The sequence below is a fragment of the Diachasma alloeum genome, unplaced genomic scaffold (assembly GCF_001412515.2).
Source record: "Diachasma alloeum isolate Michigan unplaced genomic scaffold, Dall2.0 Dall_scaffold_00180, whole genome shotgun sequence".
Taxonomy (NCBI): Eukaryota; Metazoa; Arthropoda; class Insecta; order Hymenoptera; family Braconidae; genus Diachasma; species Diachasma alloeum.
The window spans coordinates 759701-777659 of record NW_021680346.1 but is presented as its reverse complement, the minus strand read 5'-3'; the positions used below and the strand labels follow the sequence as shown (position 1 = coordinate 777659).

Genomic DNA, 17959 nt, shown 5'->3' with positions numbered 1-17959 from the left:
AATAAAGATGGCAATTTTTTTTTTAAATAAAACTCGATAAGGCCCGCACGCCTCGCGCATAATTCAGTTGGTAATTCGTTGCATTTTTTATTATTTCATTTATTTTTGAAAATAATAAAAGTAATTGTGACGTATTGGGATCAACCAATACGTCGATTTTTTATTCTTTCATTTATTTTTGAGAATAATCAAAATAATTGTGACGTATTGGCATCGACCAATACATCGATTTAGCTGCCCTCCTATGGTGACCAAACTAGGGTTAAGAGGTAACGGAAGCCGTCGAAAAGAGCATATTGTGTTCACGCTTTTCTCTGATTCTATTCCATAAAAATGGCTGAAATTTTCTCCACATACTGAGGGAAGCATGTGGGAGGGTATATAACCCTCCATTTTTTTATTTTTGCAAAAAAAATTGTTATGAAAAAAATTGCAAAATTTTCTCTTATATATGAAGGGTTACAAACCCCCCCCTTTTGCTTCCCTTAATAAGTGGTGAAAATCTCGGCCATTTATATTGCATAGAATAAAAGAAAACCTTGAACATAAATAAGTTTATTTCAACGGCTTCCGTTACCCCTTAAGGGGAAACGGAACCCCTGTGTCGATATCAACTTTTAGAATTACGTTTTCTCCTTCAATTATCAATTTTTATCTATGAAACTACTTTATCGACTCAATCATTGGATTGTTGAGTCAATGAAGTAGTTTCATAAATAAAAAATAATAATTGCAGGAGAAAACACAATTCTAAAGATTCATATAAACGCAGGGGTTCCGTTTCCCCTTAAGCCATACAATCGGGTCAAAGTCCCAAGTTTGAGTCGCGGACAATTTAGCAACGTGTTATACCACCCACCTTGATCATTACTGTGTATCAATAACTAGCTTAATAGATCATCCCTTTAAGTATTGAGCACGCGAGTGGTTATTGAGAACGTCACCCTTTATATCCTTCGTCCAACATCCCTCCGAGTGAGCGAATCCCCCTGAGCTCACCACCGAAGCTAGTCGAGGTCGGAGTGACAACCAAACACATACAAAAGGTTACAGTGCAGAAATAAAAATAGTGAAAAGGACTTTCATTGCGTTTTACCTCCGGGTAAAACGCCCCAAACGTCACAGTAATACATAGTTTGACATCACAAGATATTTTCTAATTATATATTATTAATATCAATTATTATATTGTTTATTTATATATTTCCTTGACAATATATAAATAAAAAAATATAATGAATATAATTAATTTAAAAAAAAGATTAATTATATTTAATTAAATAAATATATTAATCATTAAATTATTATCATATTATTAATCAAACATAATTAATTAGAATTAATAATTGCCCCCTGGGGTTCCAATAATTCTAAATTAATTCATTAAACTCGCACGTCCTCAATAAAACCAAATCAATCCCCTCCACTCTTCAAAGATAAACCCACATCAAATGATGAAGAGTATCATGGTCAGTCACGGAATACAAATACGAGATAATCCCCAACGCAGCCCTGTGACCATTGGGATTCCTCCGCCGGAGGGACCGATATTGGCACAAGAATCTCAATCGAATTCCCCCTAACCATTTCGGATATAACTTCCTATCGACATATATCCATTTCTTTTTTTCTCTCATCTCTTTCCCTTTAACGTATCTTGCGCGTACTCCTTTCCACCCGCTTCCCCCCCTCTGCCCCCCAGCGGCTCCCGAGCCGGATATCCGGGCCGTGTGCGAGAGGACGCAGATGTTGGAGGATTGGCGCTCGTTTAAAACCGCTAGTCGAATTCGAATAGCGCGGTACACCCCTCCCTCCTCAACATCACCTCTGGCGCACACCCGTGTGCAGGCAACGAATGTTGAGAATAAAAGTCCTATATTCTCGCGTGTACTGCACATGTGTGAGTTGTATTTACGCGCCGTTTTCACGCTGCACCACGCGCCCTGCAACAATCGCTTACTGTGATTTATCACCGTACTCGTCGGTCTAATAAACCAAACGGCTTGTAGAAGAGGTATGGGGCGGAAGTGCCTCCGTATATCCCCGGTGTTATGGGACACCATTACTCGTTGGGAATATATATTACCCAACAACTGTCTACTTTCAATGACAAAATTTTCCAATTACCTGTTGTCATCGATTCATTAAAATAACGGTCAGGTAATGCAGTGGGGGGGTGTTGGGGTGGGTTATTGGTCATTTTTGGCTCGAATGAATGCTTTGTAAGCGCTCGAATTTAAGTTTCCAATTTTTTGTGGTGGGGTCATTAAAGTAGCTCTACCCTTACGGTAAATTCAAAGATCATTGAAAACTGCAAAAAAATTGCAGAAAACTCGATTAGATTCGGCATTCTAATTTTTTTCTCAATTTAATTGTTGGTTTGGTTTTTCAAAGAAGAAATGTTTAAAAATCAGGATTTAACCCAGTGTCTTATGTGAAAATCAACATTTCCGTTGTAATCAAAGATTAAAATCTGAATTTTTTTTCATTAGAGTCGAAAAAATCAAGAATTTTTTTGACACCTCATAACAAATAATCCACAGTTTGCGAACAAGTTTTATTATTTATTTATAAGAGAGAAATGTTTGAAAAAATATCAATATTTTGCGAAATTTAATTTAGATAATACTGACTGGGTTTGAATTTTTTCAAATTTTTTCCATGCAATTTAGTTGAAAAATTTAAAAACTGAAAATATCAAAAAATACAGCGTAGCCCGGCCGAAGGGTAGAGCTACTTTAAATGGGGTTTATAAAGGCCGAACATGCGATTTTTAAACGGTCCATTTATGAATACAGTAGCGAAGTGGTCAAACGGTTTAAGTCAATTTAGTCTTCAGTTGAGTTTTCCAGAAATATTTCCGAATTTAAGGGAGATAGTGAAATTTTTGTAATAGGGGAGGTTGGGGTAAAATGGACACTTGACTTTTTTTTAATGTTAATGACGGGTTGAAATGTTGATAGAATTTAAGAATTTTTTTTTTCATTGCAAAGAACAATTGTTTCCCTTTGTGATGAGCCTAAACTGAGCTCAATTGATAAATTCGTTTCTNTGTAATAGGGGAGGTTGGGGTAAAATGGACACTTGACTTTTTTTTAATGTTAATGACGGGTTGAAATGTTGATAGAATTTAAGAATTTTTTTTTTCATTGCAAAGAACAATTGTTTCCCTTTGTGATGAGCCTAAACTGAGCTCAATTGATAAATTCGTTTCTGAGTTATGAATAATTTCAAAAAAGTCTAAAGTGTCCATTTTACCCCACCCTCGCGTAGCCTTTTTTGTAGAGCGAATTGAGTGCTACTAAAAAGGTTATGAGAAAAATTTTCCTATCTCCCTTAGATTTCGAGATATTCATTGAAAACTGGCCAATAGCCAAAATCGACTTAAACCGTTTGACCACTTCGCTACTGAATAATAAATGTTCATTAACATATCGGGGCGAGATGAGTGAAATAAAAGGAATGTAAAAAACGACAAGATGCGTTCACGGAATGGAAACGAAGATAAAAGAGATAAAGATCGAATATTAAGAATATTAAGATGGTTCAAATAACAATAGCCATTCTTTTGAATGCTGAGACTTTTTTACATACGCTTGAATTTTTGTAGATTTTTCCTAATGATCTGTGATAATTAGGAAACATAACATTGAAAAAGAAGCTCAAAAGCCGAATATGGCTTACGAGTTTTAGGCAAGCTTCGAAAAATCTAAAAAAATTCAGGGCTATTGTTTAACTAGTATATACTTCTGACGAAGTTGCAGAGTAATCTAAAATGTACTCACGAGGCAATATTACGGTTTTCCATGGAATGGTATCAAAGGAAATGATATTTTTCCACAAATCGATTTTTCAACGATCACCCAAAAAATTGTCATTGAAATGGAATGAGTCATGGCTCAAAAAATTGATAATAATACCCTCTTGATTCTATCAGAATATTATGGGGATCGCACAATTCGTTGTTGAGTTACAGCACATTGTTTATGCGATTTGAAAGAGAAAATCGGTTTTTTCATGATTACTGAAAGAATCATCAGTAATAGCAATTAAATGAGGACTTGAAAAGTATGTTTCAATGGCTTCTTAATCAAGTTGAAAAATGATGAGAACAGCATCAAGTTACAGAATACCGTTATGAGCTTTCTATATAAACGAGAACGATCGCGCGTGTTAAAGACAAATCGTGACACGGAAGCCGAAAGCCGACCAAAGTCGAACAGGTGCGGGCGGATCCGAATGTTCGACCAATGAAATTCGAGGAATGAGCGTTACGCTACAGCTTACGGCGTATGTTCTTTTTAGAATAGGAAATCTCTATCTCTATTAAACACAGGTATCAGTCTATTATGTTGAATACTTATTCATATTAATTCATGCTCCCGACTAACTTCTGATCGAACCTGGGTTAAACTCTGGCTAAATCCTGAATAAACCCTGATTAAATCCCGGCTATACACTGATTAAACCTTGATTGAACCTCGATTAAACCCGGACTGAAAACGAATTCGAGTCTCGAGAGGGTCTGAATGTAGAATTATTCGACAGAACGAAATAATACGCAAAATCTTGATGACATTTCAATTGACGATAGCACTGTGACCTGAAAAAATAGACGAAGAGAATAGTGAAATAAGAATTAAAAAAAGAGAACCCATTCGGAAGCAAATTGCTAATTTATTAGCAACAATAACTATTCCCATTCATCTAAAAAAATTGCAATTATCCACTTGTTTTAAGTGTGATAAGAGATGGGTCTCTCCTTTAATGCGAGACTACTGAGATTTTATGGGTGGAAATAACGAAATTACCACGGCAGTTTTGGGCTTTATGTATTATGTAGAAGACAAGTTCGTGTTGGTACCAGTAATTTTGGCTTGTAGCAGTGGTGGTTCTTAGATTTATAGCCCATGCTGGCTGTTTCTAATAAACTATACAGTACCTTATGGGTCAACCTGCGGTGTAATTATTGTTATGGGATAAGAAAATCTTTAAAAAATTATCTGCATGATAACGGAACGATAATAGAATGTCTCATTCTACCTGATTATTGGCTCTCGCTGCTGTATTGAGGTTTCGTCTGAGGGAGGGAAGTGTGTGTCTGAGATACGGGAGAACAAAATCTCGGAGGGGAAAATTCGTTGCTTCTTGGAGGGCTGAGTGAAACTCCTCAGCCGTCATTGCTCCACTCTGGAAAATCAACATTACAAAATTATCCATTATCCATTACATAATTGATAAAATCGATTGAAATTCTTAAAAACAATTTCAATTATTTATTTATAAACAACGAATATTTAAAGTAATAATAATTCTATCCAAAATGTAATTCGAATAACGCTGAATATTCATGACTTTTTTTTCAAATTTTGTTCACGCACTTTAATTAATAAATTAAAATAACAAATTAATTAATTAATAAATAGTAATTAATTGGGTTATTAATTAATCGACTTATTAATTAATTGACATTGATATTAAATAAGTTAATAAACAAATTAATTAATAAGTCGATTAATTACTATTTATCAATTATTAATTAATTTTAATTATTTCTGATGATTGAAAACGGTCGAATCTACAGTCATCTCTGCCAAACTGTAAAAACACTTGAATCCCCTTAATATTACCAATCAGCGGCGGTCAATTGCGCAATTTCTCTTCAAATTTGTTTTCCCTCCTATTTTCTTTTTATACCCTGAGCTCTCTCCCCCGAGGGGATGCTCATCGAGTGATTTGTCCCCCACCCCGCGGGGCGCCTGATGGCTGACCCAGACTGTCATGCACGCACGTGTGTCTACATATTCTCAAAGAGGCACTTTGTGTAGCCAACAAAAGCCGGCGAAGCGCCGTTTCTTTGCCTGCGTTCAATAAAATATCTCATTCCCTCCCCCCCCCGCGCGATTTTTCCTGAATTATTTTTGAGATGAAAATTTCAAGACGAAGATCTCACCAAGAGGCCAAACACGAAGCACCTCACTGTATCACCGGTCTCCGTTGATATATTATTAGCGAATTGCACCAGAGTCCCGAGGAGCCTCTTGAGCTTGGCGTGACCCGCGAAAACGCTGGAAATACACCTGAGACCACCACCATTCAGAACTACTCCATTGGTGCTGGTGGTGGTCGTTTCGGTCGATAGTTGCGGTGGTGCAGATGGTGGTTCCTCGTGTTTTCCAATGCCCGGCTCGTCCTCCGGTTTGATTGAGTGCGACGAGACGGGACTATCATTTCCCGAAGAGCCGCCGGATAATTGGCGAGAAAATTCCGGGTTGCCGTTGATGCCGGACGGGTGGGAGAGTTTTGACTTTTGCGAGTGAGGGGATGAGCGGTTTTCTTTGGCCGAAAGCTCGGAACCTCTGTCGTCGCGAGGTGGGGCCGTTGGTGTGCCTGGAATAAATATTTAGGTGAATTTTTAATTATTCCGGGGCATCTTACGCGATATGAATATTCCCACTGGGACTTGCAGTTTTTTTTCTATAAAAAAACATTCATTCCGTAAATATTCCCATTCGAATCGATAATCGTGGTGTAGGAGATATACATAATTATTTATAAATTTACATTAATGTTTTGTTAGTGTTTTTTCAGAATATTTTCGTTTTTTAACGGTGGAAAGTAATTTTAGTTATGGATTTGTAAGGATACCTATAAATATTAACCTTAGCTATTTACAACTATAGTTTATAGTTAAAAGTATTGTCAATTCAACTCTGTTCATATAGTTATGGCTATATTAATGTCTATGGGTAGAGTTAAATTATAACCGAATACATCGGTGACAGAAAACGTTACATGATTTTTTTCAACGGCAATTTAGTATTAGAATTTACTATTATTTGTCTCATTAATATTATAAATATTAATATATATAATAATAATTATTATATAATAATTATACAATTATATATAATAATATATGTGGATTATTATTATATAATAATTATACAATTTTATCATGAAGAATTTTATAATCTACAAAAAAATATGGTTTAACATTTGGTTGTGAACTCACTAGTTTTGAAGATATTGTTGCATAATTGTTCCTTTTGTATCTTTTATTCATTGTTCTTTTCGCCCATTTTATTTAATAAATTCATTTTTTTATTTAAACTGTAACGTATTTAACGTAATATAATTACGTATATATAATTGTATAATTATTATATAATAATAGAGTTGATTCCCACAAAATCCCAAAGAATTAAGAATGACCGTGACGTGTGCATTGATTCACACATGTCTTTATACATCGCGCGTGAACTATTCCTCGTCTACCTTCTCCCCCCACTAACCAACAGAATTCCATCCGGTGGATAACATGCAATTACGGCTCGTGTCATCCACCTTGTCTTGTTCACTATTCTCTCCACCATACAGTGCGCGTTATTGTCAGTGCAGAAATGCCGCCGGCTCCAGTGATATCTGCTGCTATAATACACATCAACAAAAATTGTTCTGGAAAATAGTGATACGAGAATAACAATATTTCAGTGCTATAAATATTGAAAGTCGATTGGACAATTTGATTTTTTTTAAATTTCTGCATGGTGGATAAAGGCGTAAATAGTTTTGGGGAGGGAATAGGTTTACAAATGGTATCTTGCGCATTTTTTTTATCATTCACAGTTTTGCAGAAAATTTAACCAATCTCCCCCTCCCCCCCTCCGGCCTTGTAGCGCCTCGCTACATTCTAACATGCGAACACTGGCTACACTTATAGAATGATTCATTTATTCCAAACGAGATTCGTTAACTATTAACGAATGGTAGAGTTGAATATGACCAAATGAATATCCGTTAATAGTTAATGAATGGTTCACTTGAATGTCGAAAGTCAAGTCAAACGAGGCTCCTCAAATATACATTCGTTAACTATTAACGAATGAACATTTGGTGGGACCGAATAGACCCTAACCTCCAACCAAAATCCATTCGTTAACAATAAATAATCCGTTCTATCAGTGTAACTACGAGCACAGGCATTTGCTGTCTCACTCGCACCTTCAGTGCCACGCGTATTCTTTTCTGATTCGTCAAACCGTAAGGATATTCGGCAGCCTCGCTGACACCTCTCCGTGCGAATATAATTCAGTCTAGGAGTACAGCTCGTATCGCACACTTGATCGGATCATATTATTTTCCCTTCACCTTTGTATTAATTTGACGCGGATAATAAATCTGTAAGTATTAGTTTAATTGCATTTGTTAGTGGATTGTTACCTTCCCGACCACACCTCAATCCCTACACCCCCCCCCCTCCCCCCGTCTCTCTCTCTCTCTAATGTAACATCATTCCACTCATTTACAACACGGAGAAAAAAATTGGAAAATAATTAGCAAACAAGTTGAGTAGTTGTGAAGTGAACTCGATTTTCAGTACTTTTTCACAATATATCACGGAAAAAGTGCGAGAAGAATAGTGAATTTTTCGCCGTTGACCCTTGAAAGTTTACTGAACGTGATGGTAATTTGTGCCGAAACTGTTAATTTGTGCCGAAAATCTAGCCTGCATTCCATAAAAAAATTCAGACATTGGCATAATCATAAATTTCAATTAAAGTTAAATTTTGAATAATTCGATATTGTCAATTATTTAGTTCATAATGAATTGAAATAACCAATTATTATATTATTCTTCAAATTTCAATGAAGATAAGTAAACCTCAATATTACTAAATTAGTGATTGATGCCGATCCACGCAGAAATTATCGCAGCGAACGTCAATCATTGCTCAATGTTGCGTATAATTTTCGTTCGCGTTCGTAAAATTTCAATTCAATTCGATTCAGTTTCTACAATACCCTATCGATGTGGGAAATTTTACTGAACAGGAAGATAATTTTTGCATCCACAGATGTTTTTTTTCACCGAACGAATCGTAAAATATCCTCCACAATAGTATAAAAACGTTGTTTGACCCTTGGGAGGGTAGCACACACCCCCCACGGGTCAAAAAACACTTTTCCCACGAGTATCGAGCCCCATTTTCCATCACAATGTGTGGAAACTGCCATTTTGCGCACGAGCGCTGAAAACAGCAATTTTTCTATCGCACAGTAAAATTTGCCCCGATTTTCAAGATAATTTCTATCCAACTGTTTCCTCCGCGCAATGATTTATTCTCCCCCATTCAATAGCAACAATTATTTGATTTTCCACCGAAAAAATTACCTCTCGCCCGCAAAAATTTCAATGAAAAAAACGCGAAAAAAGGAAAAAAAATAGAAACCAAACGGTACAAAGTGAAACGAAACACAGGGGAGGATCGATAAGTCGCACGTGCTCTCGCACGGGCACAACTGAGAGTCTCTGTGAGAGGAAGTAAGTACGGTGGTGGGACTCAGCTGTCGCCTCCTAATTGCTGGGACAATGCAACAGATGGCTTTGATCGCAATTCCTTCCCACCGCCCACACTCTTTCTTCCAATTTATCCACCTCTCCTTTTTCACCTCTTGTTCCCAGTATAATCCTGCTAATTCGTTTGACAAGGTGAAGGAGCAAAACTTTGGATTCTTCAGAGAGTACTCTTTTATAATAATAGAGAATTTCCCGGGAATTAATTATTCAACTTATTTCAATTTTCTCGGACAAGTTTTGAGGTGGTCGTTTGTTGGAGAAAATTTTCCTATCTCGGCCAAGTTTTTCCATACATGGACATCAAAATATATAGGGGTAAATAATTATTTAAGATTTTTTCTTCAGTGAGATGCTTTTCTACTTTTGTAGTCGAGCCTCACAGCTTTCATTTGAGCCCCATGTGACCCTAAGTTTCCGGACATTTTCCAAAGATTTTATTATTTAAACTTTGCAGGTCTGAATTTAAATCTTGATATTGAACTGTTAGAAAACATTACAAAAATCTGAAGAAATTTTAGAAAGTTTACTTTTGGAGGAAGATTGATGAAATAATTAAAAAGTTGCAATTTTCGAAAATTATGAGCCTTTTCTATAAATAATTTATAAACAATCAATTTTCTACCATAAAAATCATTTGTTCGGAATCGTAACAAATGTATTCATATTCAGAATTTTACCATAAATCGATTTCATACCTAAAAAAAGGTTTCCGAAAGTTTAAACAATTTCAATTATTTATTTATAAACAACAAATGTTTAAAAAATAATAATTCTATGCAAAATGAAATTTGAATGACACTGAATATTCATGATGTTTTTCAAATTTTTTTCACGCAATTTAATCAATAAATTAAAATAAATTAAATAAATATAAATAAATTAAGGCAATTTGATTGACAAATTTGATGATTGAAAATAGTTGAATCTATAGTGTGGTCTGTACCAAACCGTAACAGATACTTGGATATCCTTAAGGCTAGAGCTACTTTAATCTGCCAATCCTGCGGACTCCACCTCGGAGCAGTCGGGTTTGCTCACCTGATTTAACGATACGAACCTGCGCTTTATCGCCCGGAGGCAGCCGAGCTAAGCTGACATCTTTAAAACACGTGGGGGATCGAGGGTGGCACTGTCTACAGCAGTCATGCATGCATGCCTAGCATAGGCCTTCAACTCGGGATATCCAAGCGCGACGCATTCCACACGCCAGCCGGGGCTAAAGGGTGAAGGCTGAGGGGGGGGGGAGGGGGGTATGCAGTATCGTGAAATAGGTAGTAGTCAGTGGCTCGAGGATATCCTGGATATGATATCAGCCGTGAGCCAGGGATTCTGGGTGGGAAGTGTTGGACGTGCCTTATCGCGTCTGGACCAGGCAGTCAGGCAGCGGCGAAATACACGAGAGCGAGAAAGGGGCCAAATGTTGCAACTAAACACTTCCCCCCTCATCGCCTCGCCTCGCCACCCCCCCCTCCCCCGGACTCCTGACAGACTGCTTCGTTGCTTTTAGTTTGCGTATACATAATACCCTCTCACCACTACACCCCCTTCGTTTCACTTTAATCTCAACGTTTGTATTGTGTACATCGCCGTCGTCTTTACGGCTGCGAGCTACCGGTTTATGCTGCACACTTTCACGCATCGCGGGGAGAGAACATTTTTTGGCTCAAGGAGTTTAGGGGAGGGCAGGGCAAAATGGACCAGGCGGGCTAAACGAACCGCACACACGGAGAGAAATTTTTTAGAAAAATTCTAGGGCTTGCACGGGAAAAGAGGCGCAAAGTGACGGCCAGGAAAAAATTCCAGCGCCGGCACTAGAAATTTTATTGGGGAAAACGTGAATTTTTCCCTGTATTTCTGTGAAAATTTCACAGAAATCCCCAGAAATTTTACCAGAAATACCATGAAATTTTACCTTAACAGCACTAGAATTTTTTACATCTGGTGGATTGTGATTTTTTCCAGTACTAATTTTTCTAGAAATACAAGAACAATAATTTTTCTAGAAAATTTCTCTCCGTGCACGCACTGAGAAAAAAATGTTTTTGCCAAATGTTTATTTCATTGAGAGAAGCATTCATTTTTTCAAAATCGTATTTCTCCAATCGAGTTATTCCCAGACGTGCCTGATTAGGTTTCAATTGTGATAATCATGTTGCTCTGGAGGATGAACTTCTCAAATGATTATTCATTTTTCCGAAATTTCTAATTTTCTACAGAGAAGAATTTCAATTAATTTTTTAATATTTGTAATTATTGAAGGGGTTCAGTCAAGGTTATAACTGACATGATCATCTAGAGCAATATAATTGTGATAATTTAAACCTCATGAGAATTGCCTGGGAATGACTCGACTGGAAAGTACGGTATTGAAAAAATAAATACTTCTGTCAAGTAAATGGATAATTGGAAAAGATAATTTTTTTTCTCAGTGCGGAGACAAATGTTCAGGGAAAATTACGGAACGCTCTGGAAAAATTCCGTGATTTTAGGTAAAAATTACGTGACAGTTCCAGAAAATTTCTTGCAACCATTCCATTCCATTTGCATTTGGAAGCAAAAACTAAAAAAATCAATTTTGTTGTTGATCTCCAGGTTCATAAATTTTTAATTAGGGGTCAAGGGAAAATTTGGAGAAATAATATACCAACGTTCGTTGATTTGTCGTAGATGCGACGTTTCGCTAAACATTTTAGCTTCTTCAGGCTCTCGAAAGAAATTATCAAATCAAGGATCAAATTGTTGAAAAACAATACCTCGACGTACTCAACGGAAAAAAAATTGGATTATGGGGTTTAAGAGGTAACGGAACCCGTCGAAAAGAGCAGACTTTGTTCACGCTTTTCTCTGATTCTATTCAATAAAAATGGCTGAAATTTTCTCCACATATTGAGGGAAGCATGAGGGAGGGTATGTAACCCTCAATTTTTTTATTTTTGCAAAAAAAATTGTTATGCAAAAAATTGCAAAATTTTCTCTTATATATGAAGGGTTACAAACCTTCCCTTACACGGAGAGAAATTTTTTAGAAAAATTCTAGTGCTAGCACGGGAAAAGAGGCGCAAAGTGACGGCCAGGAAAAAATTCCAGTGCCGACACTAGAAATTTTATTGGGGAAAATGTGAATTTTTCCCCGTATTTCTGTGAAAATTTCAGAGAAATCCCCAGAAATTTTACCAGAAATACCAAGAAATTTTACCTTAACAGCACTAGAATTTTTCACAGCCGGTGGATTGTGATTTTTTCTAGCACTCGTACTAGAATTTTTCTAGAAAATTTCTCTCCGTGTATGCTTCCCTTAATAAGTGGTGAAAATCTCGGTCATTTATATTGCATAGAATAAAAGAAAAGCTTGAACATAAATAAGTTTATTTCAACGGCTTCCGTTACCCCTTAACATAAAAAACTTGGAAGAGTGAATTTGGTCTCGGGAAAAACCCCGAAATCCAACAAAAAACTATTAAAAAAATAAAAAATAATCAATTTTCTGTCAGTGGTCCGTTTTGCCCTGCCCTCCCCTACCTGTGCAGGGATTTTTTTGCTGGATGCAATCGAGTGGAGCCGCTTGCGGGTGATAAGGAGTGAATGAGAATATTATGACGGAGGGCGGGGGGAAAACTGCGGAGGGGGGACTTGGTAAATGGAACCTGCGGGCTTCGGAGGACAGATAACCAGATCCAGTATAAATGTAGGCGATTTGAGGAAGAATCGCGGGGCATTGGGGTATACGGGCGCCGGCATGCAGTGTATTCCACGTGTAAACTGACGTACGATTTCAAGCGTCGGTGGATGCGCCAATGATCAAGCTGGGAGGGATCTCCACGGGTTTCTTAGGGGGTTTATTGAGCCGGTGGGGTTGATTAATTCAAATGCATCTTTTTCGTGTTTTTTTTTTATTGGGAATGGAAGCCAAATTTAAGTCTGGTAGGGTAATTAAATGTGATGTAAAAAGTCGCATTTGCGATTTTTAAATGGTGTCTATTATTCATTTATTTAAGCTTTTATTTTATTTTGTTTTCATTATTTTTCATTTCTATGACGTAATTTTGATCAGATATAATAGAAAAAATGCAAAGAGAGATCATCAACAAAAAAACAGAAAAGTGGATTTTTCGATGTCCCCGGAAAATGCTAAAATTGAGATTTTTTTTTTCAATTCTATGAAAATTTCTATAGAATCGTTTTTTATTATTGCAGTTCGATAAAATACATTGAAAAAATACCAAAGAGGGTGAATCGAAGATGAAAAATTTATCGGATTATTATATAGAATTTATTTATTTATTCACTTATTTATTTATTTATTTATTTTAAAGGCGATTAATGGCCGATTTTGCGTAACGTCAGCCGTGGATGACTGCGGACTGCGCTCGTTGGTTAATTTATTGTATTATGATGTTAATTTACACTAGAGAAAATAGTTTTTACAGTGACGAAACACGATGAAGACTAAATTTTAATCGAAATGGCGCGATATTTAACCATGAGATAGTACGGTTTTTGCTGTGTCCAAAATCCCATGATTCCATCTCATAATTAATTATTCTGGTGACGTGAACCATCATCCTAATTTATTTTAAGCTTATGCGGTCGTTTTTCTTCATTTTTCTTCATTTTTTTGAAATTCTCTTACAAGGGATCAATCGAATTTCATGATTTTTTTTCATGAATATCGACTTTCATAAACTCTATGCATTCACACCCGTTAAAATTTCGATGACATTTTAATTGATGATAGTACTGTGACAAAAAATAGAAGAAAAGAATATTGGAATAAGAATTAAAATAACAGAATCCGCCCGGAAGCAAATTTCTAATTCCTTAGCAACAACAGCTCATTCATAAAAAAATGCAGTTGTCCACTTTTGTTTGTGTGAATAATATTCGAATGAGGAAAAAAATATGCATATGAGGTATTCCATGCCATGGTCGTGAAAAATGGAAAATTTTGCCCCCTAATAAATCGAAATCGGATGAGTAGAACTCGAGTTATTGTAAAAAAAAACGAACAATTTGAAAACAAATATCTCCGAACTGGCCTGTCAAAAAAATCTTAAAAAATTTGAGAGATAGTGTTTTAAGCCCCCCAATCGTAGAAAAAATCGCCATCAATTTTCAAGAGGGTGAGGGTCAGCCGTTGACTCATTTTTCATGGAACAGCTCATATGTATATTAAAAAATATTGACGACCAATGGCTCATTATCACTGAAAATAAATTTAATTGTCACTTACGCTTACTTTTGACATCCAAATCGACAGGTTCAACGCCATTGTGCACGGAACTTGTGGATGATGGGACTTGGCAAATGACACTTGAATTTTGGTGAGTACTTGTTGGGGAAGTTGCCTCGTTCGCTGATGAGTTTGAGCCCGTTGAAGGTAGATGATTGGAAAGGTTGGGTATGCTGTTTGAGTTTGTTGTTGAAGTTGTTGTGATTGTGTTTGCACTTCCACCAACCACTGGTACAGCCATTGTCGTTAGTACTTGACTTTCCACCGGTGAGCTTTGCTGCTGATAATTGCATTCTTTCGTCTCCTCCTTTACCTTGACCTTGGGATGAATTGTGACTGGGGGAGCCGATCCCTCGGCTTTCATAATCGTTATTTTCACTCCTAAACAAAAAATAATAATCAACGCAATTAATTAACTTCACTTATTCATTTAATTTCACGTTCAATGAAATTTTCATTCACTTCGCCTCGGGAATTTTTTATATTTCCGTGTGATTTTTTTCCATTAATGGTCAGTTTCAATTTAAATAACTGGGGAAACTGGTGCAACGAATGGTGAAAAGAATTTTGATTGATAGTCGGTAATTGGATTTTTTACTCCATCTATTTTTATTAAATATAGAAAGAAAGTTTCTTCGAGAAAAGAAAAATATCATTAAAAATGCAACGAAACTGTCACGAGCCACCTAGGTTCTCACCCTTATCCCCATCACTTCCTTTATTTCATGTAATCGTTCGGTGCTGTACCTTTCCAATTACCAAGCTTAAGATTTTAAAAGTGCACTGAGCGCTGTGTCGACAGCGACTGTGGCACGACACTTTTTTTCCTCAAGTTTTTTTATTCCATTCTGGGGGAGAAATTGAAATTTCAAACGAGATTTTCTTCAACTGGAGAAATTGCTAATTTATTCTCTATCTTTTCTTGCCTTCTCTCATGGGGGTTATCAGGAGTATAGGCGTAATTGATGTAATGATTATTTTGCATTTTTTACATAGTTATTTCACTATTCCCTTCTATTTTTTCATGTCATAATTCTATTATTAGTTGAAATGTCATCGAAATTTTACGTATTATTTCGTTCTGTCAAATAATTCTTCATTCAGACCCTCTCAAGGCTCGAATTCGTTTTCAGTCCGAGTTTAATCGAGGTTTAATCAAGGTTTAATCAGTGTATAGCCGGGATTTAATCAGGGTTTATTCGAGAGATAGATATTTTATAATAAAAAGGTCATGACGGTATTGTGTAACTTGATAAGCAATGATGCTGTTCTCACCATTTTTCAACTGGATTAAGAAGCCATTGAAATATACTTTTCAAGCCCTAATTTAATTGCCATTACTGATGATTCTTTCAGTGATCATGAAAAAATCGATTTTTTCTTTCAAATCGCATAAACAATGTGCTGTGACTCAACAACGATTTGTGCGATCCCCATCATATTCTGATAGAATCAAGAGGGTATTGATCTCAATTTTTTGAGCCATCACTAATTCCATTTTGATGACAATTTTTTGAATAATCGTTGAAAAATTGATTTTCGAAAAATATCAATTTTTTAAAATCTGTATGAAAAATTGAATTTTAATTGTGTCAATGAATTGAACTCATTAAAGTCTATATTCATGAAAAAATTCATCGAGTTTGTTACCCGCTATAAGCCAATTTCGAAAAATTGACGTTGTACTTTACGGGGCAAAACAGGTTGGGCCCAAAAATTATCTTAATTTTTTCAATTACCCCATGATACATCAATGCTTCCAAATTTCACCGCTTAATACCCCCTGAACAGCCCCTAATGACCATTTCCATTAAAAAATTGTATTCCCAATGTCTTTTAAATCGCCAAAAAAATTAAAAATCCAAGGGATCGACGAGGGGATAGCGTGTAAAAATAAAAAATACTCTGCCAACATCTGGCGGACTTGTGTTTCGCGTCATCCTCACGTAGGCGATACGTTTTATTCGTTCCGGACCACTGTCCAACACATGGATTAATTTCCACGGCTGAGAATTGCAATTGATTACCATGCGGAAATCTCGAGGAAGAAATATCTACTATACCCCCCACGGAAATATTCCTCTCATCAACATGTACATGAAATACGTCGATTGTATATTCATTTGTATATTATTTTATTTTATTTACTATTTATTTATTCTTTGGTGATTACAAATGTCAAGTTTTTCTTCGTTTCACCCCGTCACGAGCCTTTCCCTCTCCCCTTAATTACAGAAAAAAGTGTAATCTTAGATTCTAAATTATCTTTTCATATATTTCATTTATGTATTATGTTTTTATTAAAAAAGGGAAATGTAGACTTTTTCCGTCGTCTCCTTCCCCCTACGACGTTTATACTGATGGAAATTTCATCGAGGCTAAGCCCTGGCCAGTGTGCTACGACACGTATATGTATACAGACTCTCTCTCTCTCTCTTTCTCTCATCATGTTTGTCCCTTTGTTTACAGTGTTAAGTGTCTTTTTATATGCGTGTTAAAGGGAACATCAACATTGGTTGAAACTTTATATTTCGTCATTGAAAAGTTTGAGAGTTTATTGAACATCAATTGATTTGCAATAATTTTTTTTACTTCAGCAGTAGAACTAATTAATTTTGAATTAAATTAAATAATGAAAATTCCGAGAATTGAGATTGAAGAATTCCAAGAATTGAGATTCTAAGAACTGAACACAATCGACGCTCTCATCGTCCGCTGGAGTTTTTACTAGTCAACACAGTAATTTCCGCTATTTCATCGAGTTAAATGTAGAATGCGCAAGAGTTTGAACTAAAGTTTTAAATCGGAAGAAAAAATTGCAATTCAGCATAATGAAAATTCATAGGATTGGAGTAACTTCTCATCGTTCAATAGTAAAAATTAATTTAAAAAAATAAAGTGTTTTCAACTACTTTTAAAATTATTCTGTTAAATTAAAAAAAATGAATTTCACATCGCAAATGAATTTCCTGAAAAATTCTCGAATTCGATTCCACCCACTTCCCCAGCCCCTAAACTCACTAAATCCCACCGATCCAAGTACTACCTCCCTCTCCTATCCTCCCCCCTCCCCCCAACTCCCCTCATTCAAATAATTTTCTTCCCTACAATAGTAAAACCTCCAGTGTAAAACCTTGCAGAGAGTTTATTGAACATCAATTAATTTGCAATAATTTTTTTGACTTCATAAGACCCGACTAATGAATTTTGAATTGAATTAAATAATGAAAATTCATACGATTTGAGTAATTTCTCGTTCACTAGTAAAAATGAAGAAAAATAAATAAAGCGTTTGCACTTTTAAAAATTACTATGTTAAATCGTAAAAAATAAATTTCACATCGCAAACAAATTTCCTAAAAAATTCT

General features: G+C 35.9%; 1 protein-coding gene across 1 annotated transcript in view; it reads right to left on the bottom strand.

Moving 5' to 3' along the window:
- LOC107044210 (protein CBFA2T2) overlaps positions 1 to 17959 on the bottom strand; it is a 31242-nt gene that overhangs the window by 8308 nt on the left and 4975 nt on the right. The window contains exons 2-4 of the mRNA XM_015266014.1: positions 14592 to 14972; positions 5954 to 6390; positions 5044 to 5190 (exon numbers count right to left, since the gene is read on the bottom strand). Coding sequence (XP_015121500.1) covers positions 5044 to 5190; positions 5954 to 6390; positions 14592 to 14955 — 948 coding nt within the window. The 5' untranslated portion in view covers positions 14956 to 14972. The remainder of the gene's footprint in view (positions 1 to 5043; positions 5191 to 5953; positions 6391 to 14591; positions 14973 to 17959) is intronic.